The sequence below is a fragment of the Anser anser genome, assembly GCF_964211835.1.
Source record: "Anser anser genome assembly, chromosome: 8".
Taxonomy (NCBI): Eukaryota; Metazoa; Chordata; class Aves; order Anseriformes; family Anatidae; genus Anser; species Anser anser.
In genome coordinates this window covers 21,668,594-21,688,782 of record NC_139728.1, presented here as the reverse complement: position 1 = coordinate 21,688,782, position 20,189 = coordinate 21,668,594, and the positions used below count along the sequence as shown (strand labels likewise).

The 20,189-nt window shown below is 56.6% G+C and overlaps 2 protein-coding genes across 4 annotated transcripts in view; both read right to left on the bottom strand.

Moving 5' to 3' along the window:
- The window catches only part of DMAP1 (DNA methyltransferase 1 associated protein 1), a 31,968-nt gene extending 22,684 nt beyond the window's left edge, over nucleotides 1-9,284 (bottom strand). Inside the window, exons 1-5 of one of the 3 annotated variants that reach the window (XM_083845945.1) lie at nucleotides 9,167-9,284; nucleotides 8,538-8,685; nucleotides 5,834-5,925; nucleotides 4,824-5,019; nucleotides 343-501 (exon numbers count right to left, since the gene is read on the bottom strand). In XM_083845945.1, the coding sequence (XP_083702071.1) occupies nucleotides 343-501; nucleotides 4,824-5,019; nucleotides 5,834-5,925; nucleotides 8,538-8,639 (549 nt within the window). In that variant the 5' untranslated portion in view covers nucleotides 8,640-8,685; nucleotides 9,167-9,284. Of the gene's footprint in view, nucleotides 1-342; nucleotides 502-4,554; nucleotides 4,780-4,823; nucleotides 5,020-5,833; nucleotides 5,926-8,537; nucleotides 8,686-9,166 lie in introns of those variants that run through there. The other 2 variants (XM_083845943.1, XM_083845944.1) reach the window with 2 other exon arrangements.
- A 5,484-nt stretch (nucleotides 9,285-14,768) lies between these two features.
- Nucleotides 14,769-18,938, bottom strand: LOC310903199 (uncharacterized protein). The gene is made up of 3 exons (XM_083845946.1): nucleotides 18,109-18,938; nucleotides 16,920-17,886; nucleotides 14,769-16,083 (listed from the first exon to the last, which is right to left on the bottom strand). Exons 1-3 carry the CDS (start codon nucleotides 18,394-18,396, stop codon nucleotides 15,908-15,910), a joined length of 1,431 nt encoding a protein of 476 aa, XP_083702072.1. The 5' UTR covers nucleotides 18,397-18,938; the 3' UTR covers nucleotides 14,769-15,907.
- Between the last annotated feature and the right edge of the window lie 1,251 nt (nucleotides 18,939-20,189).

Here is a 20,189-nt window from a genome sequence, read left to right as displayed (position 1 = left end):
CTCCCAGGGCCAAGACTGGGACGCAGGATCCCTATTTACTCAGTTAAACAAACTCCCCATCTGCCTTATCTTCAGGGAATCACGAGCGTTCTCCTGGCAGGGACAAAGCTAACTTTCTAATAAAATGCAACAGGGAATGAGCACAAGTCACAGTGGATTTAATTACAAACAAAACAAGCAGCAATGCCCTGTGCTGGAAATTCAATATTCCTTGCTGCCAATAATTCATTATTTTCCCCTAATTAAGTTGATATAAAGGGTAATTTGCTCTCTGCAGTGCAGCAAGCCCCGCACGTGCCGTAACAGCAGGTTGCTAGCAGCACCTTGGCCCCTGGGACTCACCTTGAACTGCTGGTGATCATAGCGGTCATGAATCACCACGAAGCGCAGGTCGAAACGCCGAGCCAAGTCGAAGAGGTGGTCTGTCTCGGCTTTGGTCCATGCATCGTCGTGGAGATACATCTGGTACTCCTGCTCTGAGTAGACGGGTACCTGCACTGTCTAAGCAGGGAAGAGAAAAATGCGGCAGCTCATTACAGCACTGCCCTTCTCTCGTGGCCAGCTGGTAGGGGCCAAAATACTGGAGCCAAGAGCAAGAGGGGGGCCAAAGTATCAGGCAGGCACTGCCAGGACCCTGACAGGAAGCATGACAGAACAGGCAGAGGAGTTGATAAGGAACAACATGGGATCCCAGGGCCACAAACATGACATTCAGGAACTACCGCCTGGTAGGCTGAAACCTATTCCAGGTGGCAGACACAGGCAGGGTCACCAGCCCACATCCTGACAACAGGATTCAAAACTATTAGGCTAACGTGACAGTGACACCAAGGCTGGGCCAGCTTGCCTCCATTCTTCCCATACAGCAGCACCAATACCTTGACATCAGTTGCTCTGACAGTCCACTCTGCTTGGGCTGGGACATGTTCACTGCTCGAGAGGAATGGGACAAGCAAGAAGTGGTGGTTCCTCACCTTTAGCATACCTCCTGCTTTGATACACAACCTACTATTTCTGCAGCACTGTCCACGCCAAGCACGAAGATCTGAAAGGCTGGCTGCTGTACAACCGAGGCCTGTAAACTCAGCAAAATCTTCGCCCTTCCCTTCCTCATCCACCCTTTCCCCAGCAGAGCTACAAACAGTCCATCCCAGGTGCCAAACCCACACCACATCCCCCAGCCTACAAAGGCTCTGAAAAGAACACCGGTGACACATGAGTACTAAGGAAACAATACAAGTGCTTACTGTGAGCCCTAGCGCACGGTGAAGCAGCAGCTCAAACAAGCCTGTGCTTTTCTCCCTTACCCCTCCCACCACTCCCTCAATGGAACCTCGGTCTGCCTGACAAGGTCCTGCCTCCACAAGAAAAAATCATGTGCACGTAAGCAGCACACACTCTTCAACACTTCTGTGCCCTCCTGAGTCCTACACCAGAAATCTCATCCTTGTGAATCCCACACAGCATCTTTAGGTCCATTCTCCCATCGTTACACACAGAAGCTTGAAGGTAAAGAACAGCCCTTGGAGACACACTGTACCCTCAGCCTTCAAGTACCACTTCCACCGGGAGAAAAGCCATCCTATCAGACACTGTAAGGATGTCCTGGGTACTTCAAGATAAACATATTTTTCTAGAGTAGCATACGTAGATGAAAAGAGCCAGTACAGCCCTCTGCAGTGGATGGAAGGGAGGATGGCAGTTCCCTGGTCATAGAAGAGAATGAGACGAGCAAAAAGCAGTTCCCCAAACACTTCCTCAGCCTCCTTCACAGCTGCTCACAGAACTCCTCAGCCACAAACAGTCTACACAGTGGAGTACCCTTCAGAGGTGCCACTTCTAGGAGTTACTTGGTTGCTCATGCAAGTCACTTAAGGTTTTAGCACCTTGTGGCCATGCAACTGGGAACAAGTCTCCTGTGAGAAGGTGAGCACTCGTGAGACACAAAGCCTGAGCCAGCCACGAGACAGCTCTCAGTCCAAATGCAACACAGCCATGAAAATGCAAGTATGACCCCCTCTCCCCTGGAAGGATTTCCAGCAGAAACTGGCAGGGTGTCAGCTGCACACCAAGACCTCGTCTGGAATACCAACTAGAACTCTACTGACCCATGCTCAGGAAAGATGAACTGAAATAGGAACAAGTACAGAGACAAGCAACGAGGATGAGTAATGGCGTGGGGAACTTGCTCTCCCTCGGCAGATTGGAAGAGAAAGGAGCCTAGCAAGGGAAGCCTGAAAGGGAATCTGACTGCAAGCTTCAAGTACGCTGGACGGAATTAAAAGAATATCCATGGGAAGAAAAGAACGGCTGAAATACAGACAAAGAAATTGGCTTGTAAAAAAAATGCCAATTTAACATGGAAAATTTAACCTAGAAGTGAGAAATGGAGCAAAGAGGGTCTGGAACAAACAGCTTCCCAAGGAAGCATGGGGGCAAGAAAATCCAACCGCTTAACAAATAGAACTTGATCACTTTATGAAAGGGACAGGATGGTGCATGGCCTGAAAGAGCCGAGACGAAGATTCAATGGCCCAGAAAACCCCTCTCAGTCCTACATTTCACACTGTAAACTCACACAATGATGGGCATTAAATTAGCCGAAACTGCTCAGGCAAGATCGTGGAGCCATGAGACAGCTCTGTGAAAACACCAGCACAATGCTAAGCAGTGGTGAAAAGACAAACCGAACGGTAAAAATGATTAGAAAAAGAGAAACATAGCCAAAGTACAAACCCACCGTGCTTCTAGAACAGAAGCATGCACTCATAGTCCAGCCATTTCTAAAGAAAGGATAATTGAGAACAACAAAGGGCAGATGCATGTCACAGTAAGGAAAGCACAGTACACAGCAAGGACAATTTACCACATCTTGTAACACAAGAGCTCACAGGCACGAAATGAAACACCTAGGCAGCAGTTTAAAACAAAGTGAAAGCACCTTTTCACACCACACAAAATTAACCTGCGGAACTAGTTGCCATTGAATATTCGCAAAGCAGATTGCTGCCCTGAATGCACCTATTATTAAACACAGATTCCAAGTTAAGAAAGCCCCAAGTAAAAGCCACCAGAAGCTAGCAAGCTCTGTATTTGCTGCATTTTCATATTCTTTCTCTAAGCCTTTACCAACAGTAGGCAGAAAGTTGGCTAAGCCTGTGCTCCGACACCAGTGAGGCTGCTTTTGTGCTTTTATTTCACAATGGATAGGAGGGATCTGGGTGGGAGATGAGGGGCACAGAGAAAAGGCAAACCAACTGAGCACTGGTGCAGGAGCCAAGTTAAAGAGCTTGAGTGACCGATAAGACTACACAGTCACACAGAACAACTCTGTGACTACACAGGAAAATGAGCTCGTGTCAAGGGGAGTGACACAGGCAGAGGTATCAAGTACGCATGAAGGAACCAGCAGAAGAGCCTGGAAAAGTAAATAAAATTCCTCTGATATAGCAAATATCTGCAAAACTCCACGAGTGCCTTCTACCTTCTCAACCACAGATCCACAGCAAGGGTAACAACTTGCTGCTAATGCTATATAATGGTGCCTGTGCAGCTGGCAGCAGTCTGTAGCACTAATCTAAAGGTTGCAGCCTCGCTGAAGACTTTTCTGTCAGTAAGTTCACGGTACGTGATAAAGTTAAGGAAACAAGAATCATATAATTCAACACCCACGCATGGCCCCCTCTGATAAACTTGGTTGAACTCAGCTGAAAACTGTTACAGAGGCAGAGTCCTGGAGACAATTACGCTCCCAGAGTCTCACACAGACAGCTAGGTAGGTGCCTTGACTAAATGAGTCCTGTTTCAGACTTCCACCCTAGACATCAGAGAACAGATACCACAGGAGGCTCTTACCAGCGTCCCAACAAAAGAGAAAGCATCAGTCAGAGCTTGAGCCTTCTAACATACAAGGTCAACCAAGCACTTAACTCCGCAGGAAGCCGGGCTTTGTTAGTGCTGACGCTCTGTGGGTTGCAAACTTAAAATGTTGTATACAGTTATACACAAGCAGAGCTTTTGTGGACTCATGTGATCACACGCTTTTTTTTTTTCCCCTTTTCCTCTTCAGATTTGCATCACGAAGAGGGTTAAATTATGTTATGGAGGCACCCTAACTCTGTTCCTTCCTAATTTTTGAGGTCCTGACTTTGAAATATAAATCTTGATGTAGCTTCCTTTGTGCATACACATGAAAGCACTAACCACTCAAAGCAGATACATCTGGGACAAAAGACAGCAGGAGATTATAACAACACGTTGTGATAATTTAACATAAGATGCAAGGAACAGGGGACTGCACCACACTGATACCACAGGAGCAATTTCAGAGGGAACGCAGTGTAATTCAGTATCTGTGCTGGAGTTTGGCCAAGAGGCTGCAAGCCAGCTTTTTGGCCAACAAGCTACAAGCGAATTTTTTCATACTGGGCAAGATAACAAGACTTCTGACTTCAATGTCTCGCTCAGAATAGAATATCTTTTACTACCCAGAGCCTGTAATCAGGAAGAGGACGTTGGTTAAGAAGTTAATTAAATGTTACAGTGCCTCCTTACCATATCAGTTACTGCACCCCTGAAACACAGAGGTACTCTGGCAAGCTCTGACCACACGCTGAGCCCGCTTAGCTTGAAGCATTTGGAGACTCCATAGTCTGAGGTCGCACAGCTGTAGGCCATGCTGCTATTTAAAATGCAATTGCCAAATTGAATTCAGCCTTCACGTGTTGAAAGAACCAGCTTCCTGTCTGGGCATTCAAGAGGCTGACAAAGGAGAGCTCCCTGCTGCTGTTTATACGCTGCTGTTTGAAAGTGCTCCCACTTACTTTATTGAACCTGGCAAACGGGTAGTCCTTCCCCTCCTCCGCTGCTCTCCTCCAGTGGTAGAACATCGCCCCATCTTTTCTCGCTGGGTTGGTGAAGGGCATCCACTTCCAAGGCCGGACTTTCTTGGACCCCAGCTTTGCTTTGACAGTTCGATAACCCTGAGTTGTGTCACTTGGCAGCAGCGGAGGCGCATCCCTGTGGTGGAGACAAGCACTGGCTGAAGAGAAGCAGGAAGCAGCCCAGGACAAACCCAGAGAGAGTTCAGACTCACACTCTGGAGTGGGATTTGCCACCAAAATGTCTAGGGTGGGAAAACCTGAGCTTCACTCCAGGTTTTGCACTTCCTAGACTGCAATGCTAATGTGCTCAGCTCTTCCCCGAGATGCTTCAGTCCTGGGTCACATAAGAACACATACCTCCAAACTCTTCTAAGCCAACTCTAGATCACCTCTGATATAATCTAAAGCACAGCCCAAAGCCACTAAGATAGAAAGGATGAGAAGACTGTTATATACTGCCAGAGAAATAATTTTCACTGCATAAATTTAAAGTGACATGCATCAGAGGACAGAACACGCAGCATGGATGAACAGAATCACAAGGGAAGCAAACCATGCAAGAGTCCTCTCGGGCAAGAGCAGAATTCATAGCAAGCCAAATACAGGCTGCCGCAGAAATTTCTGTTGCAAAAATAATAGCAGGTGCTATACCCAGCCACAAAAAAAAAAAATAGGATTAGATACAGGAGGATAATAACACTACCTCATCTGCACTAGCCTATTGTGCCCGTACCCAATTCATCTCATACACAAAGTAAATCCCTCAAATTCAAAGGAGAGAGGCAAGGCACTGAACAAAGTCCAAGAGAGGGACACAAGTGGGCCAAGAAAAAAGGGCAATGAATCTGGAAGCAAGACTGTCCATAATTTCAAGTGGATGCTGCCCTGACACCAAAAGCCCAAGCTATCCCCCAACCTGCACAGATGAGCACAAGCTCTTTCTCTCTTACTTTTTGTCAGAGTAGAGGAGTGCATAAACTTCTCGGTGCATTCCTTCTGGCCTCTTAAACGTCAACGTCTCTGAAGATTTCTTGGATTTTTTCTGAAACAGAAGATTTGAATTTTAGTCTCAGACATGGCAATCCCTGAGGGAACACACAAAACCACACAACCTGGTGCCCTGTTATGGTTTTCATTTCTATCTGTTTCCAGACACCTTGAGTTTCTCCAGGAGAGTGCCTGTTCCTGGTGGAAGACATGGACAGACAAAGCACGCCTGCTTTCAGATAGCTAGGCAAGTACTGTCTCTGTATGAAGGTATTAAACAATTTAATCGACTTCTCTAACATTTAAAGATACTAAGAACTGTCTTCCTACTCTTCTAGCTTCTGTCACCTTGTTCTGCAGCAACAGATCAAGCTCTTAGAGCAGCCCTATGACAGAACTACCAGAATCACCTATAGAAGTCACCCCTCATTCCTGCCTCAAGTGTCCCAGTTACACAGCAGAGATGTTTTTTGACATACCATCTTCACACTGAGAATTCAAGGTAGACAACTCAATCTAGCCCTTAAAACTTCATCAGAGCTGATGGTTTCTAAGCCACGTTCCTCCTCATATCACGTACACAGCTTTATAAATATGTTATCAGCTCTGGATTCCGGTGGACACCTTAGTAGCTGCATTATCAAGGCACACTTTGAGTGGGCTGGGTTTACTGAGCAATGCAGAGCATTTGGTCTAATTGTGCCATCTTTCTAACTACTCACCCTTATCATGTGATTCCTTTTTAATATACTTGTTTACCATATCACTAACGACTTTTAAATCATAGTATTTTGCAACAGTAAAAACTAACACCGTAACATAAATTGCATTACATCTTTTACCAAGCGAATTCAAAATCCCAATTAAAAAAAAAAAAGAATCTAACAGCCTGTACAAGTATTTCCCATAAAACTTCACTGCAGACATCCATTACATTAGCACCTTTTCACTCCTAATCAAATACCTTTCTCCCAGCTTGTCGATCACTTTGCCCAGGAGCAATGTAAGGCCAACCAAGGCAGTTACACATGGGTCACCACACGCCCTGTTTGAATGCTGGCTTCTGGAATTCCCCCAAAGTTCCCAGATTTATTAAAAGTTAATGTCAGCAGGCCAGAGATCAGCCCAGCCAGCTCTTTTAGGAGTTGAGAACAAATTACCTGGTCCTGCTGATTTCAACGTTTTTATGCCTAGTAATTTTTTTTTTAAACATTCTCAGTCACTAATGGACTGGAAAGTACTTCATCATTCTCCTGTGATTTAAAGGCATCAATCTGCTTCTTTTCTAATTGAGAACAGAACTATTTCCTGAGCAAATGCTGCACTGTTACTAGCAAGGTTTACCTCTCCATCTGATAATGGGGTATTTATGCCTTTGGTGTGATTTAGTTTCTGCACTTTGTAGAAATTCCAGATGTTTCACTCACAGCTGCATGCAGCCTCTTGCAACACCCCTGAAACATCTCACCGCACACCTTCCCTTCCTTCTCTTTCCATTAGCCAGGCGAATCTGAGAAGAAACCTATCTGGTTCCCTGCTTCAAAAGACACAGATATCCACCGGCACTCCTTCAGCTCCCTGCTAGCTAACAGACAAACGCATCTAAGTCACAGAACTCACAACTCTGAACACTCAGTGGCACAACATCGCAGGCTGAATCCAGCCAGAAACAGCTCACTAGCCATACTGTTCATCAAGACAGCTGATAGCTGGCAATTTTAACACTTCAACCTTTCAATTACTGAAACTCATCAGTTTTCCACTACACCAATTATATACTACGTACTCTATTTCCAGCCAGGCAGCCATGAAACCATTAGGCTTCTCTTCAGAAACAAACATCTCAGTGGAAGCAAGCAAGGACAGTGGAGAAGCACTTTGGGCGATAAGGGCGTGTTGTGTTTTGTTTTGTTTTTAAAACCAATGCACAGATTTTATTTCAGATAAGACCATCTCTGTACCAGAGAGCTCCTGGTGACTTCATCTCCCCCACCTCGCTTCCAAACACCTCCAGGTCTCATAATTAGCCGTGAACTGGCATTCCCAGTGCCTCGCAAAGCATGGAACAGCTAAGACCTTACCTTCTGAACAGAGAAGGCAAAAACATCCCATAGCATGTTACCACAGATAACGCAGCATGTGACTGCACACTTCCTTAGGTAAACTTCCAGTTTACTAACTTGCCCACGTTCCCACAGGCAACAGCTTTGCCAAAGCCCAAACAAACAGCTTGCCCACACAAGGACTAAGCACTTCGTTACAGGACATTTACCATTTAACCATATCAGACAATGTTCTACCCTTCTAAAACAGGTCTGCTTTATATTATTTACATATGCTTGGGGGCTAGATAGTAAACATACTTCCTACTTACCCCACAAGACAAGAATTTTAGAGACAGCAGAAAACATTCTGGGGCCAGGCCCAGCTCACTAGAGCACCATTTGTACAGCTACAGCTTAAATATCCTAAATGCCCCTGTCCTAAGAACACTGGGAGCACAGGAGTGGGGCCCTACAGACATTTCTTAGTATACCTAGAGAGCCTGAAAATAAACAGAATATGGCAGGAACGTGCTTTTTTCCACCTTTCTTCAAACACCCACCACACGCAAGGCCAGCCAGCACCCAGCAAGCGAGCAGCGGCCGTTAGGGCATCACGTTTTACCTTATCCGAGTTGATGATGTCCTTCTTGTTGATGGTGCCCGTGTTCTCCGACTCCACCCCGCCCAGCTCCAGGATGTCCCGCACATCCGCGCCCGTCGCCATCTCGCCGGCTGCCCGTTCGCCTCGGCCACCGCCGTCCTGTCCAGCTCTGCAGGGGGAAAACCAAGGAGTTGGGGTTAGCGGGGCCCTCCTGGGGGTGGGCTGGCGCCAATAAAACACACCAATACGCACACAGCGAGGTGCGTGCACACCCGTGTGTACACACATACATACACATACATGGAAGTACACGTGTGCACACACCTATATACACATATATACATGTACATACACCTATATATACGTACATACACGTATATACACGTAGATATATGTACATATATGTATATATATGTATATACACGTATATATACACGCCCCCCTCCCAGGCCCCTCCTAGGCCCCCCCCCACCGGCCGCCTCCCCCCCCCGCCCGGCCCAATAACGGGGCCCAGGACCCGGCCAGCCCCGGGAGCCCGGCACGCCGAGGCCCCAGCCGCTCTCCGGGAGCCCCGAGGGGGCCACAGAGGCCCGGCCGCCGCCCCCGGTCCCCGCAGCGCGGCCCCGGCCCGCTCCCGGCGCCGCTCTCACCCGCGCCGGCTGGGCGGCCAGCAGCACGGTGCGTCCCTCACGGCCACCCGAGCACCGCCGCTTCCGGTCCCGCCGAGAGGCGCCCGGAAGCGCCCGGAAGGTTTTTAGGAACGCACCACTGGGGTAAAGGGGCGGGGGGGGGGGGAGTGCGGGGGGTCGCGGGTTCGAGTCCCGCTCCCGGCGGGTCGCAGCCGGTCCCACGGAGGTGGTGCTGAGCCCTTCTCTGTGTGGTCCTGAGGCGGTGCCCGGAGCCCCGGGGGCCCCCATCCATCGTTCCCTGCTCGGGGCGGGGAGCACGGTACCGGGCGGCACGGTGCTGCGCCAGGAGGTGGCAGCACAGCCATGCCCGGGCTGGACCCACGCTGGGCTCCTTCCTCCAGGACACCCCAAAACCTCGGGGTGGCTGTGCCCGAAGGCAGGGCGCCCCTGCCTGGCAGCACCCTGGGGCCTGGCTGGGCTCGGGGACCATGGAGCAGGGCTGGGGCAGGCCCCCCAGCGATGGCAGAGGGCAGCCCACCCATGTCCCACCAAGCACGCAGCCCTCCCGCTCTCCATGGTGTCCTGGGGCTGATCCGGGCTCGCCACGGGGCTCCCAAGGAGCGTTTCCATCTCCTGGTCGTGTCCCCGGTGCTTGAGCGTGGCCGTCACACCCAACGGAGACCCGGTGGCCGTGCCAGGTGGCCGCGGGCCAGGCGGGCGCTGCCCCACGTCGCACGCTCGGGCTGCAGCTCCTGGCGTCGCCTGACGAAGCACGCGTCCCTCGCCGTCACCTTTGGCAAGGAACCGTCCCGCAGTGCTGCGGAGCAGCAGCTCGTACCTGAGTCTGCGGGCAGAAGTGAAAGTTTTAACAACAGGGCTGCCTTGCTTCCTCTTCCGTGCAGAAGGAAAAGGGGGGAGTGGGAAAGGAGGAGGAAGCAGTAGTATGGGGCCGTGAGGGATCCCCACAAGTCTCCTTCCCACTGCACTGAGGCAGGAGCAAGGCTGCCCAGTGGTAATTTGTCCGAAGCACAAGGTTTCAGCCCCTGGACAAGCTGAAGCCTGATGTGCCAGGGGGGGCTCCCCCAGTGCCAGCCACCATCCCCATCCTGCTGGCAGTCCCTCCCCGCAGAGACTGGCGTCTCAGCTCTGCACCAGCACCCAGCCAGCACCATCTGCCGCGACCATGTCAGCGCACCCCACCAGGAGCTATTGTCACCTCTGGATCACTGGCTGTTGTCCCCAGGACTCATTTATCCCTCCCTGCCCTGCTGCCACCCCTAATGAGGGTGACTTTCAGCACCTCAGCCCTTCTTCCCACAGCAGCCTGGCAAGGACAGAGCCGGTCCCAAGGCCGCTCCCGCCTGGCCCGTTTGCTCACAGCTCTGCCGTGTCCATCCAAGTCCTGCCCGCGCTAGCGCGTGTGGCTGCTCGCGGCTCCAGCAGCCTGTGGTTTAGGAAATTCCCGAGCCAGAGGCTGCCTCTGGCTGCAGGCTGTCAGGAGTCCCGTGTAACAGGGTGCCCTGTGCCACTCGTCAGCCTATTTGGGATCTCCACCATAACAACCTGCCCGGGGTGCCTCTTTCCTCCAGCCGTGCTGCGATGCTCCTGCTCACCAGGAGCAGTCCCACATGCGGTGCCCAGGTGTGGCATGCTGGGTTTGTCCTGGGATGTCATACAACTTTCCACTTCATTTCCTGGTCCTTTTTTAATCGTTTCCAGCATCTTTCCTCGCTCTCTTAATGAGTCTGGCTAAGAGGTGGTATCCCCTATTCCCCAAGGTGGGTCTGCAGAGGGAGACAAGACTCCAGCACTGTGCTCAGAGAAAGGCTGCTGGCCTGGTCTCACCCCTGCTCTCCCTGCAGAGCTTGGCACTGTTGCCTCAGGGAGCTCCTCACCTGGAAGAGCTTTTTGCCATCAGAGGAGGAGCACCTCTCTTAGCCCCTCGCTTGCGGGTCATTCACAGTTTGTTCATGAAGCTATTCAACAGCACTTCTAGAAAACACAGCCAATTCTCATATAAAATCCAGAGACAGATGGCCGTCCAGTGTCCTTGAGTTTTGATTTTAACCCCTGCTTTTATGCCTGAACTGCTCAAGCCCAGCTTCCAGCCTTGCCCTTCTCTGCCTGATCCCAGGCACGCTCAGCCCTACCCTGCTGCGGGGCTCTGCAATCTGCTCGCTCCCCTCGATAAACTGCCAGCAGCACATTTTGAGCTCTTCTCCCTGTGGCAGAACCATCTTAACCTCACAAAGCATGGCCGTGGAGGGCAGATCCCACCTCCCCTGCACCTCCGTGTGTGTGGGTGCCACCGCGGGGCTGTGTCCCACCAGGAGCTGTAGGGACTTAGCTGGGAGCTTCTGCTAACCTGATCAGCAGCGAAGCGATTAGCACAGCTTTCAAAGGAACCTAGAGATGAGGTTTCTGGGCAGCAATCGCTGCATCCAGGAGCTTTCACAGCCTTCAGCAAGCAAAGGGGCACAGCTGGAGATGTCGGACACCTGCAGGCACCTGGTCCTGGTGCAGGATGCTCTGCCCATACCTGGCTCGAGGCACGGCCGCAGTGGCCCCGGTCCAGAGGTGTGCGTGTCTCCAGCCTGCGGCTCGAGGCGTGCATGTCCCCCAGGCTGGCACCAGCGGAGGAGGACAAGTGCAAACACTGCGGCCAGCGGGGCGGGAGGAGGTTATCTGGGGCCCAGCAGTGGAAAAACTCTCAGTGTGTGACTAAGGCACGATAGCACCAGGTGTGGGTCCAGGCAGGGCGAGCGAACCGGGGAGTTATCGCTTCCCCGTGGATTCAGGTGCCTGAAGCCAAATGTTTCCTAAGGGTGCGGTGACAGCCACGGCCCCGCTATCACGGCGCCTGGCCCACCCCGCGGCCCAGCAGCGGGGATGCGGGGGCCGGCTGCTGGATTTTCCCCCATAGTGGGGGCGGGACGCCAGGCCTGGGAGTGTCCCTCATTTCACTCAGTTCCCAGGAGGTGAAATAAGAGTAAAACCACCACAGGTCCGCATCACCTCGCTGCCCACAGCGTCCCCTGTGACCCTGGAGCACCTGGGCTACATCCCACCCCCAACATCTGCCCCATCCCACACCTAGCATCCCTGTCCCATCCCTGCCTCCCTGCCATCCCCAGACCCGTGACCCCCTTCTCCTGATGAAGGAGCTCCCCCCTGCAGCCATGACCCACCCCGGGGGCCCAATCCTGCCGGCAGGTGACTGCGCGGAGCCGGCCACGCTGCGGCCATGACTCACCCCTGTGCTGGGACCTGTTGCTCCATGTCTCGCTGCTTCCTTCCCCGCTGGGCTGACCCAGCTCAGCTAGGCCACAAGGTTGGGGCAGGAGGGTCAGGGACCTCAGTTTTGCCTTCTACCTCAGTGCTGGGGGCCTCGGCCAGGCTGAGCCCAGGTTTGGGAGAAAGGGAGCCCAGGGTGGGGTTGAGGGGGGGGATAATGGCCCAGCGTGGGCACTGTGGTGTTGCCCTGCCAGCCCCCTTCACCCCAGCACTGAGCCCCTCTTGGGACCATCTCTCTCCCCCCTCTGGGGCAGCAGGATGCACTGCTGGTGCCACGTCTCCTGTGAAGCAGGCTCCCACCTGCTTTACTGGAGCGTTTTGGGACCCACGTGCCCCTGCCAGGCCAGGGCAAAGCGCTCTGCAGCTCACCTGGCAAGGATCGTGCCCCAGCCCTGCCTTCCCCAGCACCCGTCTGCCAAAAAAAGCATTTCTCAGCGCTCCCGAGGCTGTTTTCTTGCTGCCCTCATCACTTTGCAGGGCAGGTTTTGCCAGGGAAAGGACCGGACTCCCTTCTCCAACGGTCAGGGCATCTCGGCCAGGCAATTGGGAGAGGGTGTTTTTTATTAACAACAAATTAGGCGTAATTGCCATTTCCACTGCGGCCACTCCTCGCCCCGGCGAGGCTCCCGGCCGTACCGGTGCCTGTAGGATCGCACCCACGGCACGGGAGCCCCAGCACCCCCGGCCCCGGCGCTGTCCTCGGCCCCATGCGAGGCAGCAGCAGCGAGCACGGAGCCAGGCCCCGCTCCCGCCCCAGCGCAGCGATGATGAAAGGCGAGGAAGAACTGGTTTGTGCTCTGATCTCACAGCCCAGCCTCAAAACAGCCGCGGACTGTCACTCCGGCTCCCAGGATGCTCAGGGAGGACAGGACAGCAGAGCCAGCCTTTCCAGTGGGACAGGATGGTTGGAGAAATTCATCGTTCCCCTGGAAATAAAAATAATAATCATAATAAAAACACAAAGCCAGAGATTACTTATATGCACACAAACACGCAGGCACGCACTCTCTCCCCATCTGGCTTTGCCAGCCTGACTCATCGCTAATTCAAACAGCCCACACCTTTCCCTCTCCCTCCATGTGACATTTCAAACAAGTCTCTGGGGAAGAGGCAGCAGCCCTGGCACTTTGCTCCAGGTGTCCCACTGGTGTCAGACCCTTGCCCTCGGGTACAGGGGTCCCAGCAGCGAGATGTGCCCGGTGCCCCATCACGGGTCCCCTGTGTCCCGGCACGGTCACGTCCGCACGCACACCCCTCGGAAACTGGGGCAAGCCGAGGGTGGAGGCGGCTGTAGAAAGGACAAGTGGATCGGTGACACCTGCAGATGGAGCCCCGTGGTCCCACGCCTGCAGGCAGGATGCAAAGCCCTAAAAGCTGGCTGCCACCCTCCTGGTGGCACCCCACCAACCCAGGGCAGACCCAAGGGGCTGCGGACCGGGTGCTGGCCCCAGGACGGCCGCTCCCCGCTCTGCCGTTCCCCGCTTTCCTCCAGCCTGGCTCACCACAGCCACCAGTAGTAAACGGGGAAGGAGTGGGATGAGCCCAGCCCTAGCCAGGACCACAGCCCAGCCCGTGCTCGCAGCACGGCCACAGCCAATTTCCAGGAGCCCCAGGAGGATGCCGCCACCCCGGGCAGGGTGATGCTGGGGGGCCAGGGCACCGCGCAGCCCGCACCGTGCGCTCCCAGCACGGCGTCAGGTCCGGGCAAGCCCCGGCCTTCGGAGGGCTGCGTGCATCACGGGTAATCAGCCGTGGGAGGGAGGGAGGCAGGGATGGAGCCAGACCTGCTCGCTGAGCTCGGGACCTGCCAGCACACTGGTGCTGAGTCACCCCCATTAACACCGGGAAGCCTCAGCACCTGAGCGCCAGGGGGGAGGACAGCGGGGACCGCGCAGGGGGCCGGGTGGCCAGCAGGGACCTTCTGGTGGCAATGGCACAGCTCGTGCCACACAGCTCCTGCTGCAGGGGACAGCGGGACGGGGACAGGGGGACGGAGCGCCGAGGGAAGGCGCCAGGGCCGGCGAGGCCGCCGTAAGGTTTCGGCTGCCATTCCCCTCGGCGGTGACTCACCGCAGGACCGGTCATGCCATCCCTGTGCCGCAATTGCCCCATCTGCAGATTAGGGAAACTGAGGCACGGGGAAGTGGGGTGACTCAAGAGCTGTTGCACAGGAGATGCCGCTCGGATGCCGAGGCTTGGGCGTTCCCCCATCGATCCTCCGCAGCTAACTTAAGCAGAAATGAACATCGATGTAAATATTTACTGACAAGCGAGCCCAGCCTCACCCACTCCTCTTAGAAGAAAGCTTTAAAGTAAACTCTCCTGGCTCTTTCAAGTTTACATCTTGTTTATTTATTATACAGCAGATCACAATATTTCAACAGTTTGCATATAAAGAAAAGTAACATTTCAGAGTGCGAGAGACCTAACGTGCCCAAGCAGAGAAATGTTAATTAACAATATACACAGACGGGAACAGTGCACTTCCCAAAGCCGAGACTCTCCTGTGTTCCCAGCCGGAAGAAAAAAAATATATTAAAAAACAGAAACATTATATATTACTGCTTTGTTTAATTTACAACTCGCTTTGCAGAAGCTGCACATAAAAAGACTCATTTTCTTTTGAGTTTTCTCTTTTTTTCCCTTTAAGAAAGTTTCAAGTATAGCAGAGACCTGGGCATTCATAGCTGGACTCACTGTCCTTTACACACTAAGTTTAAAAAAAAGCAGCATGGGGAAGGCAGCTGCAGCAGTACCTGGTGTCATCCTGAGGGGAAGAACAAAAATTAAAGCAGACCATGAGATGAGAGCCGTTCCGGGCTCCCAGGCGGAGAACTGTGGGATCACCCACGACGGGACAGCCCAGCAGGGTCCCAAGCTGGCATCGGGAGCATCCCTCACTCCCTGTGCGAGGTGATGCTGCGCTGCTGACCCCTACAAACCTTTCCACCCATGAGCCATGATTAGATTCCCACCCTCGCCCTGTCCTCTCAGGGCTTTTGAGCCAGAGGGTTTGTTCTGAAGGCCTCAACCAAGCAGAGCAGAGCCACAGGACACAGGTCTCCAGCCGGAGCTTGGCCGCTGTCAGCCACCACAGTCCCCGGTGCCGGGGGGGGGGGTGCCAGGATCAGGGAGGAGTTTTAATTTTTTTTAAAGCTGTTGCCAAATACAAGCTAGGAGCGCTGGGGACAGACCCCTGCTGCACCAGACCCTCCAGTGGTTCCCGGGCAGGAGACGCTCCGCTCCCCGCAGCCCTGCTCCCCACCTCCACCCCAAAAAAGCAGCCCTTCCTTCCCCAGCATGCAGCCGAGCCCAGCTCTCACAGCAGGGGCAGGAGGAGAAGAGGAGTTATCAGCTACAAGCGGAGAGGGGCTGGGCTGCTCCCCAGCACCGGCCCGACGCTATTTACACCGTGAGGAGCTGCTCCTGGGCAGGGGGGGGAGGCTGAGCGCGGCCGCGGCCCGCCGCTCACATGTGCCGCTTCATGTGGAGGGCGAGGTGGTCGGAGCGGGAGAAAGCCCGCTCGCAGAGGTGGCACTGGAAGGGCCGGTGCCCCGTGTGCTTGCGGTAGTGGCGGGTCAGCTCGTCGGAGCGGGCGAACTTCCAGCCACAGCCTTCCCAGGTGCAGTGGTAGGGCTTCTCGCCTGCGGGGGAGAGGGGGGTCAGCAGGCACACAGGGGTCCCAACCCTCCGCGGGCCTTCACCCGTGTCCTCCTGCCCGGCCCTCCCTGCTTTTTGAGGGATCCCCGCCCACCACTCCATGCTCGCTCCAGAGGGGAACCCTGCTGTGCACCTTCCCCTGACCCCCATTTTCACCTGACCCCCTTTCGTCCCCCATCTTGTCACTTTCCCCACTGCTACCCTGCGTGCCCCTACCCCATGTGCCTCTGCCCCGCTTCAAGCTGCAGCTGCTCCCCTGCCTGTCCCTGCTGTGGATCCTCACCATGTACCAGCACACCCCAGATCCACTGGGGGGCCTCACCAGTACCCCCCAGCCCACCTTGGGGCCCCCTCCTCACTTGTCCTCAGCCCAGCTGCGGGGCTTATCCATGCGGCCGTTTGGGGAACCCTATACCCCAGGGGACATCTCACTACGTGCCCCGATCCCTGTATGCCCCTGCCCAGCCCCACTACGGGGTCCTGAGCACCCCTGAACCCACATATCCCCCAGAGGGATCCCCCAGACCCTGCGGGGTCTCCCTGATCTTCACTGCCCACCGCAGTCCGGCCCCACCGCGGGTACCCCATAAACAGCCCAGAGGGCTGGGGGATCCCTCAAACACACCCAAACCGACAGCAGGGCGTCCCCTCGGTGCTCCCCTACAGCGGGGACCCCGCGGGTGTCCCCGGTGCCCCCAACCCCGCTCCCACCGCACTGCTCCGGGGCTGCGCCCGCCCCACACCGTGGTCCCCCAGCCCCTCTCCACGCACATCCCGAGCCTGCCCCGACCCCCGGCCGCCCCCCTCGGGGCTCCCTTACCCGTGTGCGTCCGCATGTGCGCCTTGAGGTGGGAGCTCTTGGTGTAGGTCTTGCCGCAGCCCGGGTATTCACAGTTGTGGGTCGCCGTCCGCTTGCGCGCCCAGGAGCGGCGGCCGCGCTTGGGCTTGCAGTCCTCGGGGGGGGCCCCGGCTGGGAAATACTCCAGCACCGGAGAGTTGGGCGGCGTGACCAGCAACCCCGGCAGCCCCCCCGGGCCCGGCCCCTGCCCCTTGAGGGGCTCCCTGAAAACACTGAAGTGTCCATGAAACTGCGGCGGCGGCTGGGGGGCGAAGTGGGGCGCGTAGCGGTGCGGGGCCACGGCGTAGTGGGGCGGCAGGTCGGCCAGGAGGTGGGGGTCGGTGCCGGGCAGAGGCTCCTCGGGGGGGCCCAGACGGCCGTGGGCGAAGCCCGGGTAAGGCAGCGGTGGCCCCGGCACCGGGCCCGGCGCCATGCGGGGGGGCTTGTGCTCGCCGCCGCCCGGCCCCAGGTAGTCGCCACCGGGCATCCCCAGCATGCAGGCTCGCTCCTCGGGCTGCTCCTTCTTGATGCGGGGCCCGAAGGGCTGCGAGGGGTCCAGGGGCAGCGGGCGGCTCAGGGCCGGGTGGAGGGGCGGGTGGTGGTGGTGGTGGTGATGGTGGTGGGGGCCGCCGGGCGCCCGCAGCTCCGTGTACTCCCTCCGCTGCAGGTCGCAGTGGCCGGGCAGGTCCGGGGTGAGCAGCTCGGCCACGTAGCTGTGGCCCTGGCCCTCGGGGTAAGGAGCCGGGAACTTGCCCGGAGCCGGGTAGGAGCCGTCGCTGTCGTACGTGGTGCCGCAGCTCTCCGGGGTCTCGGGCAGGGGGTAGTTGGGGCCGGGCGGTCCCTGCCCGCCGCTGCTGGTGTGCGCCAGGATGAAATCCAAATCCACGAACTTCCCCAAGTCGTCCTCCTCCCGCTTGACGGCGGCGGGGCCGTCCTGCTGCAGCATCCTCTGCGGGGAGAGGGGCGTCAGGGCCGGCAGCAGCCCCCCCCCCTCCCCCCGCCGGTGCACCGGGACCCCCAAACCCTCCGCCGGGGCGGCACCGCCACCCCCGGGGCGCCCTCCGACGGCTGGAAGGGGGCTCGGCGGTGGGGCTGAGCACCGAGCCCGGTGCCCCCCACCCACCCACCCACCCCGTTTCCCCCCCCCCCCGCCCCTTTCCCCGGTGCTTACGTGGAGCATATCGGCCGGGCGCTCCTCCAGCGGCAGCAGGTTGGCGAAGGTGGAGATGGAGGGCAGGGCGCTCTCGTCCACGGCCGCCGCCATGGCGGGCCGGGACCGGGCACCGGGAGCGGGGCCGGGGCGGGCTGGGGGGAGCGCGGTGCGCGGGGCCCGGCTCCGCTCCCCGCGGCGGCGGCGGCAGCGCTGCTCTGCGCCGCCCCGCGCCCCTAAGCTGTTAACAGCATGGCTGCGCCCCCATTGGCCCGCCGCGCATTGATATTCACCGCCGGGCCAGCCCATTGGCTTTGGCAGGGCTGTGGACACGCCCCCCTAATGTTTAGCCACGCCCCCTCGTGGGGGGGGTGCCCCGACGGGACCGGGTGGGGGTCCCAGTCCCCGTCCCTATCCATGCCCGTGCCCCCGGTCCCTATCCATGTATCCACGTCCCGCTCCCCGCCCGGGTTGCCGGTGCCCGGAGGGCACGGCGAGGCGGGGGGGTCCCTGCCCCGCTATGGGAACAGGGGGGTCCCGGGGGGGGGGGGGTCCCAGGACGCTGCGGGCCAGCAGGGTGCTGGTTTGGGTCCCTGGGGGCTCTCCGTGCGCTGCCCACGGGGTGAGCGGGGAGCGCAAAGGCCGGGGTGTCCCTGCCCCACAGGGGGTACCCACACCCCTCTGGCAGTTCCACGCCGCCGTGTGCGGGCACGAGTGGGTGCCTGGGCCGGCGAGCCGGGCCCGGAGGTCGTGCCGAAAAATGCCGAGCAAAGGTGCCGCCACGATGGGTGCCGGTGCTGGGGTGGGAGGCAGCACGGCGGGGTGCTGTGCCCCCAGTGCCGCCCGCTCCGTGTAACGGCGTCGGTGAGGCCGCGTCCCCCCACACCGGTGCCGTCGGCGGGGCAATCAGCAGCCCAGAGCGCAGCAGCTCCCATCTGGCTGCGCGCAGGGTGCGTGTGCGAGCAGAGATAACCACCCGGCCGCCCCTGCCGGGGGGCTGGCACCCTGCCTGCCTCGCCTCATCTCGCCCCGCAGCCCCCACGGGACGTTTGCCTGCCTTGCCTAGGGACCGACGGCACGGCCGAGCTCCCTGTGCCCTGCCACGGAGGGCAGGGGGCTGCGGTGCCACCCTGCCCGCCCCACGGAGCCCCTGCACAGTGCTGTCCACCTGGGAGCTCCGCGCAGGGGGGGCTGCTCGGGGAGCAGGGTGTCCCCCCTCGCAGGAGGCACCTGGGTGCCCTGCTCCCAGACATCGAGCAGGCACCCGGCACGGGGAGCCCGGGCACCGGGCAGCCTCCTCCAGGGGCTCTGTGCCGTCCCGCTGGGAGACCTCCTCCGCTTGGCCTCCCTCCAGGCAGTACCAGGAATGGCCCGGTTACTGTTGCGTTTGTCAAGAAGCAATAGCCCTTATCTCCCTGAGCCCGTCTCCCTGCTTTCTGGGGCTTTCCATCTCCAGATACCTTTCTAAGAACTCAGGCTGTTGCCCTTCGCTATTCAGAAGCGAGGAGTCGATTTAAAAAAAAAAAAAACAACAAATATAAACACCGAAGGTGAGGCGCGCACACACACACACACACACGCGCGCACTGCTGCTGGATCCAAAGCCACCCTACCAGTTGCTTTCATCACCGCGCTTTAATTATAAGGGTGGAGCGTTGCAATAAATTATTTCAGTAATCCAGTGGAACAACAACGATTTAAATCTTCCCCCTTTTACCAAGAATCCCTGCCCTCATTTCCAGAGCACGCGCTGGGGCTCAGCCCGTCGAGGCAGCAGGTTTGGTAATGCCACCCAGCGGGTCGAAACGCACGGGCTGCGGAGCCCTTCCTCTGAAAAAGCTGCCTTTGAACTGGGGAAGCCAAGAAGCATGTGGGCATCACCTGAAATCCCTGCTAGCCTGGCCCCCAGAGCAGCTTATTCAAGTCACCAGCTAATCCCATTATTTGTTTCTTGTCCAAATAATAATTAATAGCGAGGCAGTTCCTTCCCCAAACTTTTACAGATAAGTGAGAGCAGATGCCAGAGGAGACGGGCACCAGGTCCACTTGGTTTTCCCCCTTTCCAGGCAGTTTTGCTGGCTGCATCCGTGCAGTGCTGGCGT

Bases quoted from the DNA above. Each gene is read 5' to 3' on its own strand.
- LOC310903199 (XM_083845946.1), bottom strand. From the start codon at position 18,396: ATGGGCTGGCCCGGCGGTGAATATCAATGCGCGGCGGGCCAATGGGGG. The intron at 17,887-18,108 runs GTAAGCACCGGG...CTCTCCCCGCAG, and splicing joins GCCCGGCCGATATGCTCCAC to AGGATGCTGCAGCAGGACGG. The intron at 16,084-16,919 runs GTAAGGGAGCCC...TCTCCCCCGCAG, and splicing joins GCACATGCGGACGCACACGG to GCGAGAAGCCCTACCACTGC.